Source organism: Saccopteryx leptura, chromosome 3 (assembly GCF_036850995.1).
Source record: "Saccopteryx leptura isolate mSacLep1 chromosome 3, mSacLep1_pri_phased_curated, whole genome shotgun sequence".
Taxonomy (NCBI): Eukaryota; Metazoa; Chordata; class Mammalia; order Chiroptera; family Emballonuridae; genus Saccopteryx; species Saccopteryx leptura.
In genome coordinates, this window is record NC_089505.1 from 8,367,168 (window position 1) to 8,394,519 (window position 27,352).

At 56.0% G+C, this 27,352-nt stretch overlaps 1 protein-coding gene across 2 annotated transcripts in view; it reads right to left on the reverse strand.

Moving 5' to 3' along the window:
• Window positions 1–6,024: 6,024 nt before the first annotated feature.
• IGF2R (insulin like growth factor 2 receptor) overlaps window positions 6,025–27,352 on the reverse strand; it is a 108,184-nt gene continuing 86,856 nt past the window's right edge. Inside the window, exons 34-48 of one of the 2 annotated variants that reach the window (XM_066372892.1) lie at window positions 27,060–27,316; window positions 26,602–26,820; window positions 24,903–25,052; window positions 22,066–22,227; window positions 20,575–20,782; window positions 20,078–20,224; window positions 18,721–18,955; window positions 17,855–17,991; window positions 15,642–15,756; window positions 14,631–14,777; window positions 13,809–13,996; window positions 12,610–12,796; window positions 9,989–10,144; window positions 8,959–9,028; window positions 6,025–7,836 (exon numbers count right to left, since the gene is read on the reverse strand). In XM_066372892.1, coding sequence (XP_066228989.1) covers window positions 7,429–7,836; window positions 8,959–9,028; window positions 9,989–10,144; window positions 12,610–12,796; window positions 13,809–13,996; window positions 14,631–14,777; window positions 15,642–15,756; window positions 17,855–17,991; window positions 18,721–18,955; window positions 20,078–20,224; window positions 20,575–20,782; window positions 22,066–22,227; window positions 24,903–25,052; window positions 26,602–26,820; window positions 27,060–27,316 — 2,786 coding nt within the window. In that variant the 3' untranslated portion in view covers window positions 6,025–7,428. Of the gene's footprint in view, window positions 7,840–8,958; window positions 9,029–9,988; window positions 10,145–12,609; window positions 12,797–13,808; window positions 13,997–14,630; window positions 14,778–15,641; window positions 15,757–17,854; window positions 17,992–18,720; window positions 18,956–20,077; window positions 20,225–20,574; window positions 20,783–22,065; window positions 22,228–24,902; window positions 25,053–26,601; window positions 26,821–27,059; window positions 27,317–27,352 lie in introns of both variants that reach the window. The other variant, XM_066372891.1, reaches the window with a different exon arrangement.

The window sequence follows — 27,352 nt, forward strand, 5'->3', positions numbered from 1 at the left end:
TCACACCCCTTTAACTAGCCGTCTCCCACCCCCGGCGCGGCCTGGCTTCCAAGCACACCACTGCCAGGCCAGTGTTTCCCTTCCAGTTTGTCCCTCAGGGGTCCAAAGGCCAGAATCTCATGGAAAAGGGAGCCACACACGACCCCCATGGTCAGCAGCTAAACCGTGACCGTCAGGGTGACGACCTCAGCCGTCTCTCTGGAGCGCCTGCTCGGGGCTCAATCGTGCGGTCCCCAAGTTCTCCTCCCAACCGCCTCCAACACAGATGCTGTCTGTCTGTTCGTCTGTCCCATGCACACCTGGGAAAACAGAGGCTTCAGGAGGTAACAACTTGCCAAGCTCACACTGTCACTGAACTTGAACTGCTACACAGCAAGAGCGCTCAGTCTGTGCAGCTGTGTTTGCTCACTGGCTTGCATGTTGCTTCATTTGTTGACTCAACAAATATCCACCCAGTTCCTGCACATTTCCAGCAGGGACACCGAGATGGGGCAGTCCCTAATTACAAATGGCTTACAATCCACGGGGAGGGGGGTGATTCATAAAAGGAACAGCTGCAGGCAGAGGGCACTAGGGAGGCCCCCACCTGGCCCTCAGCCCGACATAAATCTTATACCCGGCTAGTGACAGGGGACAGGAGGGCCGACAGATGAGGAGGAAAGGCGGGAGGGGGGGCAGGCAGTAGGTGGCCCAGATGCCTCCGTCCTGATGTCTGTGTCCTGAGTACACGTGGGGACAGGAGACAGGGGGCAGCCTGGGGCGGCCAGGCCACCAAGGCTCCAGGCCCTCATCCCGGGCCACCTGGCCTCCTCGGGGCCGGCAGAGCACGCGGTCTGCTCACCACGGGGCAGAGCTGGGGCCGGCAGTCTGGCCCTCCACCCCTTCCCCCAAACACAGGCAGAACCTCTCACATCCTGTTCCCACCGTTCACCACGAGGGGCCCCCAGCTGAGCATGGGGAGGGGGCTTGTCCACAGGAAGCAAGCAGGGACCTGGGTAGTGACGGGTGGGGCGTTGTGCACGGGACTGACCAGGATGTGAGAACCATTTCCCGCTGTCCCCACTGGACCCAGAATGGCGGGGTTTTCCAGGACCCATGTGGAACCACCCCGGTGCCACTGCCTCCCTGGGGAGGCTGCCAGCTGCTGTGAACAACCTGAACCCTGAGAAGTGACCACGGAGCCTTCTGGTCACAGACGTGGGACCCTGGGGCCCAGACCAGGGCTGCTGATAGGAGGCAGCAAAGGGACACTAGGCAAGAGACACTCCCACCCCACACGTCAGCCCTAGAGGACATATGACATTAAGGGTGGGCCCCTCCGTGTGCACACAGGAGGGACAGAGAAGTGGACAAAGGCACATGCACAGGGTGCCCTTTTGTTTCTAGGACTTATCTCTGGGCACCAGGAGCTGGCTCCCCTGAGGGGAGGGCGGCTCTGAGACCCCCCCCCACACACACACACACTGGCCTGCGGGTGAGCCCTGGCAGGGAGAGTGGGGGAGGGGCAGAGGCGCTCTCCCAGGTAGTCCCCGGCACGCTCAGCACCGCCCGGTGAGATGGAGGACACCGTCTGTCTCAGCGTCTGCCTCCAGGTTCGGGCACCGTGCTCCCGAAACCCTTGGGTGATAGTGTTTTCTGAAGTGACTCTGGTGGGCTCCTTGATGCTTCTGGTCACAGGAAAGACCATGATTAGAAGGTTGGAATCCTGCCCACCCCCCACCCCGTTCTCATGAGAAGGGAGAGGGGCGAGAGGTGGAGTTAGAGGCTGGCCATGCCCACGTCCGGCAGCCTCCCTGAGAATCCGGGCGGCACAGGCTCAGAGCTAGCTCCTGGACAGCGAGCATCTCCGCTCTGGGAGGACGCGGCCGTACTGCCCGGGACAGAAGCCCCTGTGCTTGGGGCCCTCCCCACCTGCCGCTCTGCCTCCCTGCCTTCACCGGGCTGTTCATCTGTGTCCTTTATCACGTCCTTCAAGAAACTGGTCAACATCAGTGAGTGTCACCCTGCGATCTGGGAGCTGCTCTTGCAAATAATCAAATCCAAGAGGGAGGGAGGGGGGTCATGGGAACCCCAGTGTGCAGCCAAATTGGGCAGAACTGTGGGAATCTGGGGACCTATTAGGTGTGCTTGGCATCTGAAGAGGGTGGGGCACAGCCTCATGGGACTGAGGCCTTCGCCGTGGGATCTGATGCCAGCACCAGGTGGACAGGGTCAGAACCAAGGTCAAGTGTAGGACGCCCGGCCGATGTCACAGAGATTTGCTTGTGGGTAAATAAACCCAGACATCTGTGAACCAGAAACGTCAGAGCGACATGGGAGCGGGTAAAGGAGACGCCCAGTCGGAGCTGCTGGGTTCTCCTCACACTACAGGCCCCACGCGTGCCAGCTCTCCCGCCTGAGTCCTCTGCGTGGGGTGCGAAGGTTCTGTCTCCAACACATCACGAAGAGAAAGCCAGTGTGTGCCTGTCCCCAGCTCCCCGGTGGCCAGTGCAGGCCAGACCTGACCCCCACACACACAGTGCTCCTTGTTCGGTGGAGAAAGCAGCTGCCCCACTCCCTCCAGTGACCAAGGGACCCTCACCTCGCCTGCACGGCTCCCGTCCCCCTCCCGGCCCTGCTGCAGGTGCACACGGAGGTGGCTGCAACACCCCAGGCAATCACAGTGACCAAGGGCAGAAGCAACCGAGGACAGGGGCCACCAATGGGACTCTTCCTTCAACCTCACTTTCCTCCAACAGTGTTTCTATTTTAAATTAGAAATGTATGGAATTTGATTGGCAAACTGGTCCAAACACCAATTAGGAAAAGAGGCCAGCGCCCTGGCCGGTTGGCTCAGCGGTAAAGCGTTGGCCTAGCGTGCGGAGGACCCGGGTTCGATTCCTGGCCAGGGCACACAGGAGAAGCGCCCATTTGCTTCTCCACCCCTCCGCCGCACCTTCCTCTCTGTCTCTCTCTTCCCCTCCCGCAGCCAAGGCTCCATTGGAGCAAAAATGGCCCAGGCGCTGGGGATGGCTCTGTGGCCTCTGCCTCAGGCGCTAGAGTGGCTCTGGTCGCAACATGGCGACACCCAGGATGGGCAGAGCATCGCCCCCTGGTGGGCAGAGCGTCGCCCCATGGTGGTGGGCGTGCCGGGTGGATCCCGGTCGAGCGCATGCGGGAGTCTGTCTGACTGTCTCTCCCTGTTTCCAGCTTCAGAAAAATGCAAAAAAAAAAAAAAAAAAAAAAAAAGGAAAAGAGGCCAAGAATGACGAGTTAACAAGCACCTCACAAGCCTCCCTTTGGCCTCACCTGCCCACTATCTTGAAGAAAAATCATTTTTACTTCCTCCCAGTCTGGGATCCCTAGGGTCAGGCCCCACCCAGCCCCGCCCCTCAGCTGTCTGTCACAGCCCCTCCCTTCTCCCATTTCCTGGTTCCAAACCAAACATGGTCCTTCCTCACTTCTCAGCGCCATCAGGCAAGTGCCTGGTCCTGACCGTGACTTCCCCGACACTTCGAGTTCCAGGCCTGCTGCAGCCCTGCCTCTCCCAGCCCTCTGGCTGCTGCCCTGAACTCGAAACGGCTTTGTGGGGACGCCCGGGCACCCCCTTCTTCCAGGGCACACCCCAAGTTTGGCTGGAGGGCACGAGAGGCCAAACCCAAGTCGAGGAAGCCCAGCTGGAGAGGAAGCAGTGCGGGTGTCTTTCAGAGCCGGGGGCGTCTGCAGACGCTGAGACAGTGCTGTGACTCTCACCGTGTCCACGCCGCCTGCCCCCGACACGCACACGGTCCCCAGTGACCTGGTCTCCAAGGAGAGAGGCAAGACCTCCCTGCCATCACTTCCTCAACCCACGTACAGGACGGGACAACCCCCAAAGCATGGTTTTTAACGCCCAGGTGGCAATCTTATCAATAAAAAATTTTAAATTGATTTAAAATGTTTTGATCTTATCAGTACAACCACGTCTCAGACAATGGTCTGATCCCTATTTGCTGTCAGGGCATGTTTTCCTAAAACTCCCTGGCACAACAGCTGTCAAGGACATTACCCTGTTTTCAGGGACTTACGGCTAGAGATGGTCTTGGTTACCTAATCGAGATCAGTGGTTTCAACCCTTTTCAACTTGGGGACCATCACGTAGACAGAAATCACACTAAGCATAAGCAAAATCAACTGAGATCATTGGGTGTATAACCGGACGACATCAGAGTGGTTAACTCTTTTCACGCACCAGCATGAAATTTCTGGCAAACCGGTCTGCAGATCTGCGGTTGAAAAACTCTCTAGATTGTCTAGTGCAGGGGTCCCCAAACTAAGGCCCGCAGGCCGCATGCGGCCCCGAGGCCATTTATCCGGCCCCTGCCGCACTTCCGGAAGGGGCACTTCTTTCATTGGTGGTCAGTGAGAGGAGCATAGTTCCCATTGAAATACTGGTCAGTTTGTCGATTTAAATTTACTTGTTTTTTAATTTAAATATTGTATTTGTTCCCATTTTGTTTTTTTTTACTTTAAAATAAGATATGTGTAGTGTGCATAGGGATTTGCTCATAGTTTTTTTTATAGTCTGGCCCTCCAACGGTCTGAGGGACAGTGAACTGGCCCCCTGTGTGAAAAGTTTGGGAACCCCTGGTCTAGTGTGTCCGTAAAGTCACGGTGCACTTTTGACCGGTCACAGGAAAGCAACAAAAGACGACAGAAATGTGAAATCTGCACCAAATAAAAGGAAAACCCTCCCAGTTTCTGTGGGATGATGTGGCAGCATGTGCAGATGATGACGTAACACCGTGTATACAGCGGAGCAGCCCACGGCCATGCCAGTCGAGATGTGGACGGTACAGAGGAAAGTTCAGGGTGTTCTGTGGCTCGCTAAATTCGAATCCATGACCAAAGTGCAATGTGAATATCGGCGCGTTTATAACGAAGCGCCACCACATAGGAATAACATTACTCGGTGGGATAAGCAGTTGAAGGAAACCGGCAGTTTGGTGGAGAAACCCCGTTCTGGTAGGCCATCAGTCAGTGACGAGTCTGTAGAGGCTATACAGGATAGCTACCTGAGGAACCCTAAAAAATCTGCACTGAATAGGTATGAAACTGGGAGAGTTTTCCTTTTATTTGGTGCAGATTTCACATTTCTATCATCTTTTGTTGCTTTCCTGTGATTGGTCAAAAATGCACCATGACTTTACGGACACACTGTACTTAAGGGTCAAAACAAGTGCCTCCCACAGGCCATGGTCCCTTCTGCTCTGGACAGAAGAGCCAGGAGCTGTGCCCTAGGGCAGGCAGCCCGGGCTGCAGACACAGAACTTCCCTGCTATTGAGTTGCCAACAGGGTCGCCAGGTGCCTGCACGTGCCCCCTCATGACCAGGAAGGCTTCCTGCATCTTAGGAAGGAGGTGGCTTGGAGCCTAGCCCCCTGGATACAAAGCCCAGGACCAGAGACCCTTGGGTCCTAACGTAAGACCTTTTGAAGACCCCAGAGTGTCCATCAGCAGAAACACTGCAAAATCCTAAGAAATAATAAGCAGCTAACTCCAACTGAATATAATAAAAAAATCAGGTGAAGTGAAGGATGCGGACCCCGAGAGGTCTAGGAGGCCGAGGGACAGCTTTCTGCTCGGCCGCTTTTCGGTGATCATCTAGGAAGCTCTCGAGACAGCGGTTTCGGATGGAGGACTCGGGATCTGTGTGAGAGAGACCACCGCACGGGACAGGGCTGCACAGAGACGCCCCAGGTGGGGTCGGGACCCAGCCCACCGCAGCGGCCCTGGTGAGTTGGGGACGCCTGGCGCGCCCTTCCCTCACCAGGAGGGAGGACGCCAGGCCCGGAAGACATGGACCCGGAGTCCGCGCCCCCACGGGGGGGATGACCCCCCGAGAGAAAATAGAAACAGAGCCCGGGAAGGGTCAGTGGGGACACCGCAGCTCGGGCTCCAACGCCGATGTCTGTCACCGGCACAGGAGAACAGAGAGGCAGCCGGGCGGGCCCCGGGCTCGGCCACGCCTCACTCCCAAGGGGGGAACAAAAGCAGCCACACCCAGTGAATAATTTATTTTTTTATTGAAATTGTTGAATACTTTATATTACAGTAAATTTGATTGGAAAAAAAATAAAAGAGATAAGTAATTGATTTTAAAAAATACTCATGTAGAAATCAAATAAAGCCAGCCAAACCAAGTACAAACCAATGAATTCCATTAGGGCGGTTTGCCTTTCCGTATATGACCACCGCGGAGTCTATGTACAATTCTAGAGTAATAAAAATCATCCATTAAACACTTCCAAGAAAGGAGCCCACAGCGGTGGGGGGAGGGGCAGCGGCCCCCTGAGGCCCGACCTCGGCCGCCCCACGCTGGGGTCCCACCCGGGCGAGACCCGGCCCGCCTTTCATGCCACTGCCGTCACGTGGCGTGCGCTGTGCAAATTAAGGCTTCTTATATAGGTCGGATGGTGGATAAACACTTTTTCTTAAAAAAATAAGCACAGTAATGGTGGTATCATGAGAACCTGAAGGGGCGAGACCCAGAGAGAGGTCTTCTCTGACGTCTCCACCCGTTCGCGCACGCACACAAAAAATCCATCTTTGGGTGGGGTGGTCTGAAATCATCAGCCGGCAAAAGAAATACTGATATATGTGCTCTGTGCACCTAGGACTGTAGGTGTCATGCAAAAAGCTGCAGCCGTTTACTGACTAAAAGGCATGGGGTGGGCGAACCCCCCCGGAAAGCCTAGGCACTCAGGGACCCCGTACGTGCGTGGGTATGCACGTGCGTGTGCCCGTAGAAACAGAAAGCCAAGAGGAAAAGAGACAAGACAGAAGAGTATTCTAACTTAGAGGATACAATATTGACCAGTTAAAAAAAAAATCTTATATGAAGCCATCCCAGCACCAACAAGCTTCCCCGCTGAGCGCGGGAGGGACCGGCACGGCCCCGCCGCAGGAGGAACCTGGTGGGTGGTTTGTTTTGTATGGGTTTTTTTTTTTTTTAAGTTTTTTTTTTATTTTTCACAAACCTGAGTAATTGTCAAAGTCAATAAATAGGAGGAGAGAAGTAAATGCTAAAATATAATGGTCAACACCGTCTACACCTAAAGCAGCAAGGGTTTTTCTCATATAAGAGCCCTGTCCCCAGATGCATCTGGCCCGGGCGCGTGGTATGAAGCGCCCAGCAGTCATGCTTTTAAATGAGGACTTGGGACAAAACCCCGCCCCGGGCACCGCCCTTTGGCAACGGAAGTGGTGCCTCATTCCATGACGTGGTCAACCACGGATGAGCGGTGCCGGACCTCCTCATCCTCTCCTCCTATCACAGAAATTCTTCCCTTTTGAGACAGTTTTTGTTAAAGGCAAATAGGACAGAAGCATCGAGTTGAAATCGTATTTGGTGGGAGGTGCCTGGATGGGCTGCGGCCCACCCACCCACCCCCCGCGCGGGCGCCGGAGCTCAGATGTTCAGGAGGTCCTCGTCGCTGTCGTCGTGGAAGGACACCAGGCCACCGGGGATCCCGGGCTTCAGCATCGCGGCCCTGGGCGGCCCCCAGCGCGCCGGCTCGCCGCTCACCAGCCCCACGCGGTCGTCCGGGAACATCATCCTCGGCGGGTTTCTCATCGGGTGGGCACCCTCCACGACGCTGCCTCTGAGCGAGTGGACGCGGACCTCCGGGATGGTCAGGACCTCGTCCTCGCTGTCCTGGTCATCCGCGTGCAGGGAGGTGAGGGCCTCGGCTCTCACGGACTTGGTGGTGATGTGGCCGTTCTCCTGCGCGTCCTTCCCGGGCCTCAGGGCCGGCACCGGGACCTCTTCCATCAGCCACTCAGTCTCGTTCTCATCCACCTCCTCCTCCTTGTTGACCTGCTGGGGACAGAGCAGAGCTCGCGGGGCCCGCCGACGGCCCCGTTCCGCTCCTCTGGTACCCTCCTTCCACAACCGCTGGCATCGGAGGCCCTCGGCCCCTGCCCGCCACCACCACCATGGCCCCAGTCCCCCACCAGGGAGAGAAGGCGAGGGCTGGCACTGCCAGCTTCTGCCAAGGCCCAACCAGGCAGGCAGCACCAGCCACGAGGGGCAGGAGAGCGGGCCAGCGTGGCCGGGCCCCTCCCGGGGCTCCTCAGGAGCACGGCGCCCTGGGGCGGGGGGACACGCATGGAGCCACATGGAGGACTCATGCAGGAGTCTGCGTTCAGCCTTCTGGGAAGCGGCCGGCAGCGCACACCGAGCCACGAGCATCCTCGTGCTCTCCGGTCCAAATAACGCCTCTTTTCCGGAAATTTACCCAAAGGAAATCATCCAAGTGCTAAGTGCACGAAAACTTACATTTACTGTAGGGACATTTTAGAATAGCCAAAAAAAGTAGGGGCAACCTAAATGGGAAATGCCCTAAGGAAACCAGCTGCACCCACAATGAGAAAGACTGGGAGGGAAGAAAAAGACAAACATATCTGAGATTAAAAGCAATTGGTGATGTCTTTCCCGTTTCTATTTTTAGATCGCTGGTGGTGAATTTTTTTTTCTTTCTTTTTTTTTTTTTTTTTTTTTGTGTGTGTGACAGGGACAGAGAGAGATGGAAAGAGAAACAGATACAGACAGGCAGGGAGAGAGATGAGAAGCATCAATTCTTCATCGCAGCTCCTTAGTTGTTCATCAACTGCTTTCTCATATGTGCCTTGACAGGAGGCTACAGCAGAGCAGGTGACCCCTTGCCCAAGCCTGTGACTTTGAGCTCAAGCCAGTGACCGACCATGTGGTCCTGACTATGATCCTACACTGAAGCCAGCGACCCTGTACTCAAGCTGGTGAGCCTGTACTCAAGCTGACGACCTCAGGGTTTCGAACCTGGGTCCTTCACATCCCAACCTGATACTCTATCCACTGCGCCACCGCCTGGTCAGGCTCGGTTTTTCTTATCACTACTGGCTGGCATTTGCAACAGTGTCCCCAGCTCGATGTTATGGGAGAGGGGAGGCAGGGGATTACCTTTGAGTATTTGTAGGACACGTTTGTAGTTCGTCTACAGCAGGCTGTTAGCTTACTCATCACCACTTCCCTGCAAGAGACCAGTTACTCCAGGCGGAACCAGCAGGGCCGGCGTGCACCCCGCCCCGCTGCCCCCAGCTCTCCCGGGGAAGGCTGCACCCCACCCCCCCGCACACCCCTCCAGGACAGGCGCTCTAAACCCAGGACGGCAGCGGCGAGAACACATTCACGTCGGGCGGAAGGGAATTCGAATCCTGCTCCACCTCTCGGCAGTGCCGGAGCCTCGAGGAAGTGACCGGACAGCAGTGCTTCTGCCTCCTTCACGACTGAATGGGACGAGGCCACACCTTCCTGACCCCCAAGGCCGCGCGGAGACTACGCGGGCCAGGCGGCTAAGCCCAGGCTGCTCACACGCAGACCCTCTGCGTGCCTCTGAACCATGTGGCTGATGAGAGAGGGCAGGGAGCCCAGCCCTGGCCTGCTCCTCTAACCCCGGGGCCAGGGGGGACCACGCACGGGGCTCTGAGCGCCGGACCTCAGTCACGTGGGAAAACCCACTGGAAAGTCACCCGTGCTGAGCGACAAGCCCCTGCACCCAGCAAGGGGGCGCCGAAGGGCAGTGCTGTGCCTGGCACACAGCGGGCGCCTAGTAAGTGACAACGTGCTGGGAGGAGGGGGAGGGGAGGAAAGAGCCGACCTGAAGTCCGCTCATGACAGGCGTTCCGTTTCCCTCTTTGGACATCCAGAGACGGTTGTCCTGGAAACAGGCCAGCCAGGCAAGAGCCCACACAGCGTCTGCCGTGTGACGTGAGCGGCAGAACCTGACTCGAGCACCCGGGACAGGTTCCACGGCTCGGGTCAAATGGGTCACCTTGTCATAGAAAGGCAGACGTTTATAAAATGCAACTGGAGACCACGTCCCTGGTTTTAACTTGGGGCTTTGGTTGCTGGTGGGCCCCCCAAACACCGAACCCCAGATGCGATCTGCTTGAGCCACCGTCCCTGGGCCCTCCCCCGTCTCTCTCCTTACCGCCTCTCCTTCTTGTAGAGCAGCAGGGCCAGCAGGCAGCCCGTGAGCGCCACCAGCAGCAGGCTGAGGACCGCCCCCACGGCCTGGCTCCTCTCCGAGAGCCCCTTGTGCTCTTCCTGCGTGTCCTCGTCCGTGTTCTCGCTGTCGAAGTCCACCCTGGAAGGGAGCCACATCACTCGGGGGACACTGTCACCACGGCGAAGACCCCAGCCATCCCCAACTTGGGGAGCGGCTCTGACTGTGCCAATGCCAGGCCATCCGCGAGACCCAGCAGACCCAGAGCCCGGCCAGGGGAACTGCCCCAGTACCGAGTGTGGGCAGGAATATCGGAAATGGGGGGGGTTTGCCTCAAGCTACACGGCCCACAGTCAGGGAGAGCCAGGTCCTTGGTCCTCGCCTGTCCCTCTGCTGGCTCGTAGGGCACAGAGGCAGAGGCTTGGAGAGACAAGCTGGACACAATCGTCTCCCAGGACCCTCAGCCCTGGGCTCTGGGCTCTAATGGTGATCACAGCCCAGGGACAGGTCACTTCAGCGGGGGACACCGCCTCAGTGCTTCACAGTGGTCAGGGGGCATGCTGGGACACCACTGGGCATGGCACAGACGGCCCATCCGTCCATTCTCTCTCCAGGCCTGGGACTTCCCAGGAAGCCGGGCTAGTGACAAAACCCAGTGGGTCCATCAGCTAAGACTTCACAATCCACACCCACACATGAGAAAAAGCAGTGTATTTCCGTGGCATTAAACAGTCAAGGGAAATAACTACTGTAAAGTTAGAAACATCTTCTCCGACTTCCCTTACTGCTCGGAGAACTGGATGCTTGTGCAGTGATACCCCTTCTAGTCTTTCTGGCCCTTGCTCACTCAGGCCCAGTGACAATCACATACAGAAATTCTTCCCCACCCCGAGAAGGCTGACAGCGGCAACAAGAAGCCGCTGGATTACTTGTGATGTTGGGTGAACATGCTGGCCGTTAAAGTCACAAAATTATTATTACTATTATTTTTTTTTTTCTTTTTTCCGAAGCTGGAAATGAGGAGGCAGTCAGACAGACTCCCGCATGCGCCCGACCGGGATCCACCCGGCACGCCCACCAGGGGCTACGCTCTGCCCACCAGGGGGCGATGCTCTGCTCCTCCGGGGCATTGCTCTGCCGCGACCAGAGCCACTCTAGCGCCTGGGGCAGAGGTCAAGGAGCCATCCCCAGCACCCGGGCCATCCTTGCTCCAATGGAGCCTTGGCTGCGGGAGGGGAAGACAGAGACAGAGAGGAAGGAGGGGGGGGGTGGAGAAACAAATAGGCACTTCTCCTATGTGCCCTGGCCGGGAATCAAACCTGGGTCTCCCGCACGCCAGGCCGACGCTCTACCGCTGAGCCAACCAGCCAGGGCCAAGTCACAAAATTATTGAATTCAGTAACTGGGGTCTGAGGCGGCTGATGACTTGACCACGTTAAGGGTAACTGTTCTAATCAAAATGCAGCTGATGCCAAACACTCTGGGGTTCCAAACCATCAGGGAGAACGATGCACATGTCCCCTCTGCCCAAGTGGGGACGTCACACATGACAGACACGGGTCAGGCTCTGCAGGCCCCGCCCTCAGAGCCAGACGCCGGCTGAGCCAGAACCTGGACCCGTCACACGCAGCCCGTGCCGCACAGCACTTGCCCCTGATCCCTCGGTTCTAAGAGGGTCTGACTTCTACTTCTGGCTTTGCCAGTGATCCATGAATTACTTAAAAGCGTGTTCTAGTTTCCAAAGGTTATTTCTATCTTCCAGTTATTTCCCGTCTCTGGTCCCTAACTTAACCGTACCACTTGTATCACTTACATGCCACCAACATTCAGAAATTTGTTGAGATTTGTTTGATATCCATGTTGCTAGAAAATCTAGGATAAGGCTAATTTTTTTTGGCTGGACTCGTCCCATAGAAAGTAAAAGATAAAGCTGATTTACTGATGTAAGGCCTCAAAGGCGCGCTCTGGAACGTCCCCGGCACAGTCCCCTCCGAGGGGAAAGCCACTTACAACGTTCCGTTCGGGGTGCGGAGCTCTACACGGGACAGCAAGGCTGGGCTGAGGAACAGGCGTGAGACATGAGAAGGGACATATTTCCTGAGGTCACACGGAGGCTGCGGCCCCTCTCCCCTTACCAGAAAGCCCTCGGAACAGAACATGACCCATAAAAACCTGGCCTAATGGCCGACTTTCAAGATCTGCAGGGTAAGCTTCACACAAACGTATAAAATACGTCACCCAAGCCTGTGCTGTCTTTCCACAGGTTACTCTGGACTAGAACACACATAGAGGACTTACTGGGAACAAAGATGTGACAAAGCCCCACCTGCAGGGGCCACCAAGGGGGTGCACTGGCTGAAGACATGAGGGGCCCGGGGCACAGGAAAGCCGGTGCCAACGGGGGTGGCGGAGGGCAGTGACAGTGACCTAGCACTGCTCCGGATTTCGTTCACATCTGAATGTTTTCCACAATAAAACACTGGGTGGAAAGCTTACACATGAGCTAAGTTTTGAGGGAGGAGTTGGGGGAACAGTTGGCGAGTGTCCCCCTCATCAGTGAGGGAAGTGACGGATAGCTCCTGCCAAAGCCGGGGTGCCGCACTTACCCCAAGGGACACACGGCAGAGGTGTACCAGGAGAACAGGTACTGGCAGTCCGCGGTCTCGTGGCTGAACTCGGGGATCCCGTCCTTGACCAAGGGGTCGCAGTGGAAGAAGATGGTGGAAGAGACGGTTTTTGTCTTATCTTTTCCACATTTAGAGGACGAGGAAAACACCACATCTAGATCACCATCTGTCAAAGAGGCAGGCGTGCACATAACCACAGCGATGTTACTGTCCACGTTTCAATGACAGGCCGAGCTTATCTTTCCAGAGTCTCTAAGAAATTTTCCCAGACTTCAAATCATGCATAAGGGTCCCTCATCAAATGTCCACATGTGTTCTTCTCCACAGGTCACTGAGCACATATTATGGGGCCCCTGCCGTAAGTCAGTGTGCAACACAGACTTGAACTTTGCCCTGACAGAGGTCTGGCCTTTGACTTCAGCTAACAGTACGATCTGGAGTGGCTGCTGGCCACACGTTATCAGCCTGCCGGGAGCAGACCAACCAACCAAGCAACCAAGCAACCAAGCAGCCAGCCAACCAACCAATCAACAAATCAGCCAGCCAACCAAACAATCAACCAACCAAACAATCAACAAACCAGGCAGCCAATCAACCAACCAACCAAACCTACATAGTAGAGACCCAATAAAAGCCCTGGCCATCGAGAGGCAGCCAGTCCCCCTGGCTGGCAATGCACAGCACACGCTGTCACTTGCTGGGGATATAACACCCCCCGACCGCACAGGGAGGGATCACAGAGCACCGTCCCATCCGCCCCCGCCCTCCACGTGACTTCCCTTGGCCAATATCCCCTCTGTGACTGTGACACATTCTTAGAATCCTTCTGGAGAATTATCAAACCTGGGAGTGAGGCTGGGAGCCCCCAAACTAGCAGTGGGTGTCAGAGGGGAGGGAGCTTGTGTGAATTCAGCCCCCTCCACATGCCGCAGATGTTCAAACGACTCAGTCGGCCACGGCCAGAGGCCAGGGAGTTCGTGTGAGGCAGACAGGGCCACAGAGGGAGCCCCGGGACCCGGGCTGTTCAATCCGTTTCCTGGATGCATGGAAGGCAAGCATCAGCCCGGGGCGTCTGCTTTATAGGGCATCTGAGATTCCAACTGAAGGGGGTTCATAACAATTATAACGCTCTTCCTTCAAGGAAGTTAACTGTGGAACATGATGAAAGCAGCAGTTACCTTGAATGTAGTATCTGGTGTTATCGGAGGTCCCGACTTTCCTGCTGAAGTGCAGGTCATCCGGTTTGACCTGGCATATGTTGGCCCCATCGCAACCTAGATGTTGGGAGCTTGTAATGGAAGAGAGCTGGATTTCATACAGGTACTTGTCCCCATTTGTCCTGATGTCCCCAGAGGCAGTGAACAGCCTGCAGGTAGAAAAGACAGCTGCTGACTCCAGAGATCCTGTAAGAAAGCCGTATACAACAGACCCCAAGTCCTGGGAGCGAGCGCAGGGCTACAGGACGGTCTGCCTGCCTCCGCCCCCCACCCACGTGGCACATCCGTGAGCCCACGAGGACTCTGGCGGGCACCAGCTTCCACCACCCCCTCCCCATCCACGCTTGGAGCGGAGCGCCCCCCTTGAACTGTCCAGCAACACCCCCACTTCACCGGGCCCCGGGCTTGGCAGTCGCCTCGGCCACCTGACCTTAGGAACCACCCCAGTGCCTCTGCCAAGAAACCAACTGCTGTTTTAGAAGCTGATAAGCACACAGATCTCTGATCAGAAACTGTTTCAGAAGGTTCTGGCTTCAGCCCCTGGGCTTATCATACAGCGAGGGGCGACTGTATTTTACACTCGAGAGAATTCACCATTTTTGGTGTTAAAAGCTGAATCATGGAGCAATGCCTTTTCTCTTGGCTGAAGCAAACTATGCCAACTACCTAGAAACAGTAACTAAAGCACACGGCCTGTTCACCTCCTGGCCAGGGAAAGACCGGACAGACCACGGATTTAATTTAGAAAGCACTGCCAGGCTCGAGGGAAAATGCTTCACTTACTTAAAATAAATGTCCCTGAGGCTGACCCTCTTGCCGTTGATGGGGTTGATGACGGTGCCGTTCACCACTTGCACCTCCTGCGGCTTCACAGCGCAGGCAGCCCGTGAGTCCCAGCTGAAGTAGTAAGTGCAGCTGTCCTCATCAAACCTGGAAGGCAGTGTGGGGACGCGGTCACACCCCACAGCCACGGACCGCGCCAGGCTGAGCGAGGTCTGCGGCACAAAGCCCCAGGTCCTGAGGACACCCCCTGGCCTTCAGGCCTCCAGGTGTCCATCTGTAAGGCTGCTGGGTCCCCACAGAGCCCCCACCCCCACCCCTGCGCCAGCCCCTCCCCCCTTCCTGTAGAGCAGGCAGCTCTGGCTGAGACGCCCAGGTATTCCCTTTCTGCAGGACCACTCCAGGAAGAGGACCAGCTAGCACGTGGGCAACGTGAAAATGCAGGCAAGAGTTTTAATACGGTATCTTAATCTAGAAACTGTGCAACATCGAAAAGCTAAAAAAAAAGAAACATTTTGGTCCCCGATTTCTGAATTTTTATTTGTCAAGCATTTTAGACTCATAAACTGAGTGAGCTGGTGGACAACCCCTGGGTCTTCCTTTTTCCAAGTCCAGCTCAGGAAGGAATCCTTTGCTCACAAATGGCTCCCTCTGCTGGCCAGACTCCCCCTCGCACCAGGTGCAGAACAGCCAGGAAAATTCTAGTCAATGCCCCAAGCACCTCAGTGAAGGGCCCAGGCAGGCCACCTGAACACTGGCCTCGGCTGCCACCACTCAGCGCCCCTTTGGTTCTACGACTTTCAGAGACGGATGATGACTGGTAGATACTGCTTTCATCTAGTGACCGTTGTGTCCCACACGGTCTCCCGGGGGGGAGCAGCCCCAGCCCCGTCCCTATGGTGACCACCCTTCTCCCTGCTCAAACGTGGACACATACCAGAGCCAAAGAGAAATTGTGAAGAGCTCCCACTGTGCCCCCCCCCCATTTCCCTTGGAAACCCTGCCCCTTCTCACCTCTTGAAGGCAGGCCTGCCCACTGTCTTGGCACAGGTCAATTCTATGACGGTGGACGCAGTCAGGTTTTCACCACACGGGTCACCTTTTGAATATGTTACTGTAACTTTGTCGTCTGAAACACACAAACAATTCAACAAACATTATTTCAAGTGCATCATGAAAACCTTCAACGTCGGAAGTCAAAAATCCATCCTAAGGACCAAGACAGAAAGAACGTTTGGCTTTCAGAAAACTCATCACCCAGGGTTATCAGCACCTGGGCCACGTCCAGGGACAGGCCTCCTGGCCGCACCCCTGCCTGCACAGCAAGAGGCCAAAGTTCAAATGCCAGCCTCCTGCTCGCTAGTTCTCCGACTAGTCGTGACCTTCCTTCCGAGCCTCAGTCTCCTCACGTGTCTAACGGGGACACAGCCGAAACCTGGAGGCTTCCCAGGTGCCCGGAAAGTGCCAGCACAACGTGAACCCAGAGCCAGGCCTCCGCCGACGGCAGCTCTCGTCTCTACATCCTGTGCAGTTTCTGGGTTGTTTTAGGTGCTTTCCTAACACATCCCCTCATCAGAGCCTCCCGGTAGTGGGACAGGAGCTACGCCCCCACCCTACAAAGAGGAACTGGGGGGTGGGGACTCTGGTTTGCCCAGAGCTCCAGGCTCCACGCTGAGATCTCTGTGCTCCTGAAAAGAACACGGTCAGTGAAACGGCCGAGTCACCTGCAGGATCTGAGAGAAGAGTGAGGAGCAGGTTAACCCCGTGCTGGTGCCCAGCCACGGGAGCCGCTGCCTGGAGGTGGCCTGGGGGTGGCCCAGCTCCTGGCTAGGCAGACAGACGATGGCTGTGGGCACAGGCAGGGTCCTCAGAAGGACACCCCAGTCCCAGCTTGGCTCACACACGCACGCCTGGGTCACAGGACGCAGGAAGCAGCGGAGACTGTGGCTCCAGATTCCCCAGGGCTCTCCAGGGGACACGGCCCGAGGTCGCAGGGTGCACAACCCACCACTGACAGTGCCTTCGGCCAAACCCACATTCAAAGCCGCACCTAACAGGATTTCCTGGAAATACTGGGCTTCTGTGTGAGCTCTGGAAGAGCTACACTGCCGTAAAGAGAAATTCCTCAACTGCTGGAGCCAGAGCCAAACAGCGTCAGACGCCCCTCACTGGTCGGGCAGTCCACTCCCCACCCACACCCCAGCTGCCCACCCTGTGAAGTGGACCCTGACTCCTCCCCCACAGGGCTATGAAGGCTACACACACAAAATGCACAGCTGTTCCTATGTGTTAGTTCCTGGGACAGAAAGGCCATCTCTCCACCTGGTATGTGTGCCCCTAAACAAACAGGGGGTCACAGTCAGGATCAAAGAGCAAGATCTCCCCTGAAGTGTCGGGAACCAGATGCCTGCCAGTTACCCTTTCGGTGACGCCTGGAATATCCTAGTCTTTCTCAGTCACCTGGCCTCCCCCAAACCCTCTGCGAGCAGAACACGGCAGCAGTGACCAGAGTCTTCAAAGGGGGCACTCCCTGGGCAGGGGCACCTCTAGCTCTTCAACCTGTAGGATCTGATGTGACTTTCATCAAGGGTGACAATGGTTCTCTTAGAATTCCCCTTCTCCATCTCAAGTCACCTGGGGCCCAACCAGGACAGCTCAAGGCCTCTGCTCTAACAGGAAACAGTGAATGATGTCTCTTCTCTGTTGGCCCCCCAATACACCCCAACTGTTCCTAAACTAAGGAAGCCCTACCTGCCCCCCTTTACGTAACAAAGAGTAGAATCTTTCCCTTGAAACCAACTGCAAGATGAATTTCCTATTAACCCTCTTTAAAAAAGCTTCATTACTGTTTCCCAAACCATCGGGACACTACAAATACCTACCCATGAATGACATTCACCCAGTTCTCGCATAGCTATCCGGCATTCCTACACAAACCCTCGCACGTGTGCCTGCAGACTCAGTCATTCAACCCACCCCTGGAGCCAGGATTCCAGGGACCCTACACCGCCACCTTCCTCCAGGGGAAGTACCATGCCCGAGAGAGCTGACCCCTAAACACACAGAATACAAAGTAGCACTTATTTAACATTCCAGGAGTTGCCAGGGGAGCTGAGAAACAAACGGTCATGAGGGAACAGCACGTGAACTTCATCCACAGGTGTGCTGCCCCCTGCCGGTCACTGGAGACACCTCCCCTGCCCACTGGGACGCAGACGGGGCCTTACCTACGACCTCCAGCCTCTGTGTGTGGACCAGCCCCAGTGACTGCACGTCCCCAGATGAGCTCTTTTTGCAAATGCTGGCCCTGTCAGAGCAGTCGAGGGGCCCTTTATATATCTTCTGACACAGGTTGATGTAATACCTGAGGAATGACACAGAGGCAGGGAGAGGTCAGCCTCCACCCCGTCTCACGCAGGGCAGTTCTTCCTGCTACGTGCAAAAAGAGCCACTGCTCCCCTCACCAGAGAGCCGGCCCAGCACCTTCGAATGCAGCACAAACACCGCTTTGCAAGTAACGACAGGACAGAGTGGCCCCTGCCAAAGAAGGGGCAGACCACCAAGCTACAGTGTCCACCCTGAGATGCACATAGCTTAGAAGGTTTTTTGCGTTGGGACAGGTGACACAGCTCAAATCCTGGAGCACGGTTCACCTTAAAGGTGAAAAGCCTAGCAAGTCCACACCGCGCTCTAAGGCAAGCATTAAGGATTAAGATTGTCTAACGAGAGCGGCACCCTGCACCTGGAGTGGTCAGTACAATTAATGAGCCTCGGGTCAGCACGGCCCAAGAACTTCGTGCCGAAGAGCTGAAGAAATGACTCAGCTCCAGGAAACCCAGCATCCGACGGGTGCCCCTCACACCACAAATCAGACCGAACCTAACCAGGTCGGGCCAGCAGATCGTCAGCTTCTCTGGGTTCTGACACCTCCGGCCCTGCTCGCCTCTGCTTCTAAGCCGAGCCTGACACCCCTGCGCTGCCTCCCGGAACACAGAAGCATCCGGTTCCTGGGCCCATCCCGCCTGCGGCCCTAGAGGTGGCCCAGCACCCACAGGCCCGCTCCGGGCCCAGCCGGCAGGCGGAGGGTACTCACGAGGTCCCGTCGTGCACGAAGAACCAGGACCCGGTGAGCGAGGACAGCAGCCGCAGGTCGTAGGTCTTGTGCTCATGGATGAACTTGCACTCCATCTTCTTGGGAGGGCAGACCACCTTTGTTCTCCACTCAAAGATCACCTCACACCCGCGAGTCTCGCTCAGGATATATGGCCTCCCAACCTCGGCCTCCTCGTCACACCTGAAGATGATGGCGGACGTCCGGTAGCTGTTCGCTGGGGAGCAGTGGGGGATACAGTCAGGACACAGACAGCCAGTGTCATGTGCTGACCTCCAGCTCCTCCCCGGCCACCCCCTTCCCCATCCACGCTGTCCCAGCTGGGTCTCACCCCTCAACAGACCAAGTGTCTCTTACTGCACTACTTTTGTTTTTAACTGATTGATTTTAGAGAGGAAGAGAGAGGGAGAGAGAGATGGAGAGCAATTTGTTGTTTCACTTAGTCACGCCTTCAGTGGTCACTTCTCATATGTGCCCCGACCGGGAATCAAACCCGCAGCCAGGGTGCTTCTGGATGACACTCTAACCACTGAGCTAACCCGCCAGGGCCTATTACTGTATTTAACAACCCCACAGCACTAGCACAGTTCCCCAGGGACAGGTACTCAAAGCTGATAGATGCACCAAAGATAAATAAGCAAAGTAACAAGATGATGACCGCAAGACCTAAAAACGTCTGAGAATCATCCAATAGACCGGAAGAGTGCTGTCGGGATGAGCTTCAAAGCAAGAACCTCGTAAACCCTGGGAAACTTAACACTTACAACTCCTTACGTACATCATTCTGCTACCTGACCACGTACAAGAATCGTGCCTTTGTCTCATCTCATGTTCCTTAAGAACTCACCTCAATTTGTTTCACACACATTAGCAGGAGTCTCTCATGTCGCGGGTGTCTAAACATTGCAGGAGTGAGGGCACTGGGTCCGGCTCCCCATGACCCCCCCTCACTATTCCTGATTATTCACTTGCCCCCCTGCCGACCCACGACAAGGAGTCATTATGCTGAGGCAGGACTCTGAATGACCAGTGTTGAAAACTGGTAGGGGACACAAGTATCTCGAGCTGGTGAGTGCACCTAGCTGACCACCCAGCACGTGTCCGTCAGCTCTGCCATGTTCTACACAGATGGTTATGTAATATATTCCACGGGAGGGTCAAAACCGTCCTTTCTTCAGAGAAGACAGAACTGACAAGTAATAGAATTATGTACTACAGAATTACTGCCACTTAACCGGAAGAGCCACAAGGGTCCCGAGAGTCCCACGAAACCAGCCTAGAAAGTACGCCGTCTCCGACAAAGCCCGTGCTCTGCCCACCGCAGGGCTCCACTACTTACACTGTCTGCAGAAGCCCCACTCGTGGTCACGGTCATAGTTTGCAGTTGTGGCGCACCAAAGCCTCACGCGGTTCTCCAGAACGCATTCCTCGTAGCTCTTCCCATTGAACACGAAGGGGAACACGCAGGGGTCGCCGTCCTCAGTTTCTGGAGAGAACAACATCGGCATGACCCAGACTGCCCACCGGACACTGCTGGGCTTTGCCTGGTGCGATGACTGAGGCCCTAGAACCTCCAACCAAGGTCTCCTACAGAAGGGTCACCCCAACCACCTTCGGGACCACTGGGCCTCCCGCCAGTGTGACAAGCGGCTCACAGGCCAGAGAGCGTTTCAAGGCCTGAGCTGCCCCCAGGGCTGCTGGGATGTAATGACCCGGGGTTCCACCCAAGGTCTCAGCTTCGCGGGACGTGGGGCTTCACTCCTGTCTCCTCCCGCGGCCAGGCCTGGTGTCACCTTTACGAGAAATGGGACCGGCACCCTGCTGCGTAGTTTTCACCTGGAGGGCAACTGTCTCCGTTGGCGTAACTTAGAATGACGGCTTCATCCTGGTGCCTGTAATCCAGCCTCATGGACGCCAGCCGTCCAAACGAGGCACCCCTGCTCCCCGAGAGAAGACAGACACCCCCATCCTTACAGCCGCCCTCATCCAGGCCGGCCGCCGCCGTGCACACCCCCACGCTGTAGGTGCGCGAGTCCCGGGTCACCTGGATGGGCGACAACACGTGTGGCTGTGAGTGGCCTCGAAGGGAGGGGCGGCACTGCAGGGAGGAGGTGCATGGGGAGCAGTGTGCAGCGATGCTGGGAGGGGCACGTGGGGGACGCTTGTGGAGAGAGGGGGCGCATGCAGGGACGCGGGGGAGGAGGCGCGGGAGGGGAACATGGGGGGGTGCGTGCAGGAGGTGTGCGGGGAGGCCCCGCATGGGGGACGTGGGGCGGCGCCTGTGCGCTGTGCCCCCGAGCTCGGAACTCGCCTCCCTCCACCCCGGACCCGCCTGAGTCCTCCTCAGGCCTCGCCGGGCAGCAGCGCACACTGCTGCCCTCCCTGTGCAGCTGGGCCTGGGACAGGCTGCTCGCCCCTTCCCGAAGCCACATCTCCCACCTGACACCCGGGAGTGCTGAGGCCTGAGTTAGTGAACAGAGTGGTGCTCCATGACTAAGCCTATAGCTTATCTTCCTCGCCACCCGCCCCCGCAGGCGCACACCTGCTGTGCCCTGGTTTAGATGACCCATGCCTGCCCAAGGTCTCCAAAACAGACCCACGGCACCCAGATCAGAGCTCACCCCTCACCAGCTGCCCCCTGGGAAGATGCTCGGGTCTCATGGGCATGGCCCACAGCCGCACGACTAGGTCACAGGTCTAGACATCTAGAAACCCCCAACCAGTAACCCGAGATGGCCACGGCCTCATCGACACGACGGACAGTCCATGACATGCTGGCGGGGAGCAAGACAGGCTCCAGCTGGCTCAAATGTGCATCAAGTCAGGGGACAAGGGACCTCCTAGCTCTCTCCACCGTGATCACCTCTGCGGTCAGAGAAATGGCTGCCTCGTTCTCTGAAAGCCAAGCTAAACCCAAAGTGGAACTCCACATGGCCTCTGCCAGCTGCACGAGACCTGGCACTGCCCCATGGGGAGGTTACAAACACGTCCCAAGCCACCTCTTCTTCTTCACTTGTGATGTGAAGGCCCCCAGGTGACCTGACATGGTCAGTGCCCCTCACACTGCCCTAAGGAAGGAAAACTCTGAACTGAGAGGCACACCTCAACTGTTAGCAATGGCTGCTTGACCACACACCCCAGAGTCCCGACCGACTGACCCCGCCATGTACCCAGGACAGCAGCTAAGACCACCATCCCTCCATGCACGGCCTTGGTGGCCACATGTCTTTCAGTGGTCACAGACGTCACATCACCTGCAACACAGTGGACGGCAGACAGACCACAGGCTGTCACCCCACTGACCCCCAGCCTGGGGCGCGGCCTTACCTTGAAGGTGCTTTTGGAAAGGCTGGACAAGTTGAAGCTGTAGTAGAGCTGCTCATCCATCAAGGAGCAGCCATCCGTCTTCACCTCATCCGGGCAGACCAGCGGGGTCTCCCACTCAAACACAAAGTCACAGTCGCTGGTCCGCAGCAGCTCAGGCATCCCCTGTCAGGAAGGAGAGAACAGAGCTTGGCCACCAGTGTCGGGCATGGACCCTTGACGTGTCTGCCAAGCACGCTAGCGCCGGAGACCCAGGCCACCGGGACTGCGGGCACCCTCACTGCACCTGGGGAGAGGACCCGGATGTCCCGCTGGGGAAGAAGCAGGGAGGTCTTTAAATGTCACGCTAGACAACTGTGTGAAACTGAACGTCCTCCGACATTCACAAGCAGCATCCCCACGCCTCTGTTCCCAGAAGCTGAGGGCGAGACCGGCCCCAGCTGGATAGTGCACGGGCCGAGTGCTTCCAGCCCCTGGACTCGTCCCTCTCGGTCAACAACAGCCACAAAAACAGATGAGACAACCAGCTGGCAATTTCCTATTCTTCGTTATTGCTGAGAATCGTATTTCCCAGGAACTCAAGTGGAAAAAGGATTTCCACGAAAGACAAAAACCGCAGGGGAAGAAAAGCGCTTTAGTATCTTTCCAAAACGGGAATAAACATCCGGCACAAGAGCCCTCGTCACCAGACACACGCCCGACGCCCAGGCTCAGAGGACGGGCTGAGGTCCAGGGAGTGCGTGGCCGGAGGGACTGCGGCCGTCTCAGAGCTGAGTGGGCACTGCTGCCCCCAACGGTGTGAGGGGACAGGTGGCCCTCACGGGGCACCCGCAGACACGCGGACACGCACAGGCAGGCAGAGCTGGCTGCACACACTCCACCTCGCCTCCAGAACAAGGCACCCCTCTCCCACGAGACATGCACAGGGTCCCGGCCAAGGGCTCTGACACGCTTGGGCCTCCCCACAGGAAGACCCCGGAGGGATGGTTTGGTGTCCCCCTCGCTCCATCCCTGTGCTGTCCCCTCCTCATCGGGCTGCTGCCTGGTCACTGCCTGGAACTCTCGACATCCCGTCTGACAGCCCCAGCTCCCTTCCCCTTACGAACCTGCCACAGCCCAGAAATCAGAAAGTCATCTGACTGAAAATGCAAGAAACCTCAGAGACCTGGGGCCACCGCCCGAACCCCCAGGGCCTGCTGAGCCTTAGCACTCACACTGTCGGCCTTGTGAGAGGGAATGGGGATGTACAGGGGTGGGCAAACGTGGGTTCACTGTTCTCAGGGGAAACACCACAATACTTAATAAATGATACTACAAAAACAAACTGTTCTTACCTACTCCCAACTATAAACCCACGTTTGCCCCCCCACATATTTTTATTCCATTTCTTACACAGAGTGTCCTGTCACCAAGGGCACTAATGTTTCTGTGATGAGACTATGTATCCATATACAGTGTGTCAGTAAAGTCATGGTGCACTTTTGACCGGTCACAAGAAAGCAACAAAAGACGATAGAAATGTGAAATCTGCACCAAATAAAAGGAAAACTCTCCCAGTTTCATACCTATTCAGTGCAGTTCGATGTGGGCTCACGCACAGATTTTTTAGGGCTCCTTAGGTAGCTATCCCATATAGCCTCTACAGACTCGTCACTGACTGCTGGCCTACCAGAACGGGGTTTCTCCACCAAACTGCCGGTTTCCTTCAACTGCTTATCCCACCAAGTAATGTTATTCCTATGTGGTGGCGCTTTGTTATAAACGCGCCGATATTCATATTGCACTTTGGTCACGGATTCGAATTTAGCGAGCCACAGAACACACTGAACTTTCCTCTGTACCGTCCACATCTCGACTGGCATGGCGTGGGCTGCGCTGCCGTACACACGGTGTTACGTCATCATCTGTGCATGCGCACATGCTGCCACATCATCCTACAGAAACTGGGAGGGTTTTCCTTTTATTTGGTGCAGATTTCACATTTCTATCGTCTTTTCTTGCTTTCCTGTGACCGGTCTAAAGTGCACCCTGACTTTACGCACACTGTATATTTACGTAGAGTGGGACAGATCCAGCCCACAGGCAGCCTCAGTCCATTCGTGTAGAAGGACTGAGATTCCTGGGCTGGAATCGCAGGTAGAGGGTGGTGGAGCCAGGCCACCCGGGGCAAGAAGTCCACCCGAGAGCTGCAGGTGGGGACCAGACTGCCACTTCGGGGCTGTGTGACACAGGCCCGCCAGCTGGTCTAAGTCACAGGGAAATGCAGGCTACCCTCTCCTAACTACCTCTTCTTTGCAGAGGGGATGTCAAGAGAAAACCCATGCGAAGATGGATAGTAAAATAGTATTCTTAAATGCCCACGCAAGAGAAGTCACTAGCCTCCTTAGAAATCGCATGTACAACCCCACTGAACCTATTTTGATTCTGGGGGCCTCCTTTGCTTTGCTAACTTCTGAATTGGAAGTTAGCAAAGCTGCTGAAAAACCTGTCAGACGTCCTAATAAGAATCGATCACCAATGTTACAGTCAAAAGAAAAGTTACCACCATTTCATGTATCAGTCAAGTTGAATACCACTCCTCCACTCAGGCTGCTCGTGTTTTATGTTAATTACAGTAAGCCTCTCAGTGGCTTATGTTAATTACAGCAAGACCTCCACTGCGAATTCAGGGAGGGGTTTCCCACCACAATATTCATTCATCCTAGTACCCAGACGCACACAGGCGGAACCGTGTGGTCCAGGGCGGGCACTACGTCTACGGGCATCCTCGGGTCTGAGACGGGATCGGCAGGTCCCCCTGCTGACGCGTCCACTTCCCGCTGTGGCCACAGCCCACTTACCATGCTCACGCCCCTCTTGCAGTGGAAGGCGATGAGGGAGGTGTAGTTGAAATGACTGTCCGCCAAGCAAGGCGTACTGCTTTCAAAATTCAGGTAAACTTCATTAGCCACGGGATTGAGGATCGGAGGTCCCGTGACACGGCCAATATCCTAGACACAGAAAAAAGCACAAACAACGTTTCAAGAAATCCATTGCTTCTCAGGTCAATACAAAGTTGTGAAAATCACACCTCCTCGGTCTTGAACATTAGTGAGTTAAGAGACCGAGTTCACAGCAACTGTCTTGGCAAGTCCTGACGTTCAGAAGCTACCCCGGAAAGTCAAAGTTTTCCAGGGGTCCTCAGTGCTGACCCTATGGTTAGTAATAATGGCTGTATTTCTACCCACACAGTTCTCAAAGGTTCCAGAACACAGGCATTTCTCTCTCCGGTCCCATCGAGACATCGAGAATGCCGCACGGCCTTCCGTGACCCGACAGTGGAAGGCAGGAGCCCCTCCCCGTGTGTGCCCCACGCTGCACTGGGACCTCCCGTGCCCCCACAGTGGTGCCCCCACAGTGGTGCCCCCGGCCCGTCCTCCAGGAAGCCACAGCCTTGCTCTCCACCACCTCTCAGCCCAGGACAACAGCGGCACGCACAGGCTGTCAGTATTCCTTGCGGAGTAAATGAACGTGTGAAGGAAAGAAAGGACGGGCCAGGACTGGTTTCTGGGTGTGTGATGCCTGCCCCTGTTGAGCATGAAGCTGCACCACTCTCCACCCACCACTGAGGGGCGCTGTCAGGCCACAAAAAACGCAACACCTCCTCTGATAAAGAGCATTTACTACCGTTTTTTAAAAAATCTGAAAAAGGGTAGCCAGGCAATAATAGAGCACATCGAGCCTCTGAGAAAGTGACTCACATCACGATCCCCACCTACACTACTGGCCTTGATGATGCAAAAGTGTCTCCTAAAACCTGCTTCTCTGGGCCCTCCAGGCCCACGCAGCCACGGCTATTAGTCACCTCACAGGCAATTTTTCGGCTCACATGTCACGATGTCCCTCTTTTAAAAGGACACCGAGACATCTTACAACAGGGCTCACTATTTGACGACTACAGATAGACATACACCACATTTGAAATGCATTTCAAATACTAAAACCCATCAAGGATTTGACAACACATGAATAGAAAACTCATGAAAACAACTCTGGAAGATCCCAGCCTCTACTAACAAGTGCTGGGAGTAACCCAGAGCTTTCGAGGCAAACTACTTAGCTTTATTAGCAGCACCGCCTGGGCCCTTAATGGTCAGGCACGTCCTAAAGAAAGAGCTTGCATTTCTCAAGCTTTTTAACAACACGAGGTATGCATGTCAAAGAGAGCAAGCAATCCACATCGATGTTCTATCCTGCACTTGCTATAAAATTTCTCCATCCGGGTCACCCTTGAGACGTCCTAACACAACACAAAAGTGTGTCTCTGTACATGTTGTGTTCACGTTTCCCCCCACAGCTCAGGGACCTCCTGGCGGCCACCATTTCTGACAGCTCAAAACACAAACCCCACTCCGGTTACAGAACGTCACAGTCCCAGGCCACTGCTCCCCGCCTGCTGCCCGAGTGGCTCTCCGGGGAAACCCAGAAACGCAGCATGCAGGTGCACTGTGAGAAAGCCTGCAAAAACACCGTCTCCACCCTTGCACTTCCCACACTTACAATGGGGTTCCCGTCCACGGGCACCTTGCACACAGCGGCCCCTGCGGGACATGCCACCCCGTGCATGGGGTTCAGCGGCTGGCAGATGTTGATGTAGAAGTCCGGGTTGGTGTCAGAGGCGTCCTCCTCGCTCTCATCGTACGCCTCGTAACCCCCGGTGCGGTGGATGAGGGGCGACAGGTCAATGATGGAGCTGCCGTTCCTCACGGAGCATTCCGTCTGTCAAAAGAGGGGGGCAGAGCTCGCTGGGGTCCACAGTAAAACTCTCCTCACCACAGAGTCACCCCCAAGAAGTTTAAAAGCTCAACAACAACAAAGCACAAATGGTGAATTCATGTCCCCAAATGCTTGTTGTTCACGTAAGCTGGCGCTGGGTATCCCCCGCGGGGAAACCGGTGGGGACACCGGGGCGCGTCCACGCTGGCTTCGAAGGCTATACGTGCCCACCGCACACTCACCACCTGCTCGCAGGCCAGCGGCGTGTGCCAGGAGAAGAAGAGTGTGCACGTCTGCTTGTCGAGGGAGATGAGCATGGGTCTGTTGGTGGGCCCGGCCTCGGGCCTGCACACGAAGCTGATCACACTCTTGTACCTCAGGCCATTTTTGGAAGGACACATGGACCCTTCCTCATACACCAGCTGCAAGACCTGGTCCACGTAGGCGAGCCTCTTGGTGGCACGGCCCACGCTGATCCTGGTCTGCCCGAAGCAGGCCCCTGCACCGGGGGAAGGGGGAGGAGAGACACACAGGC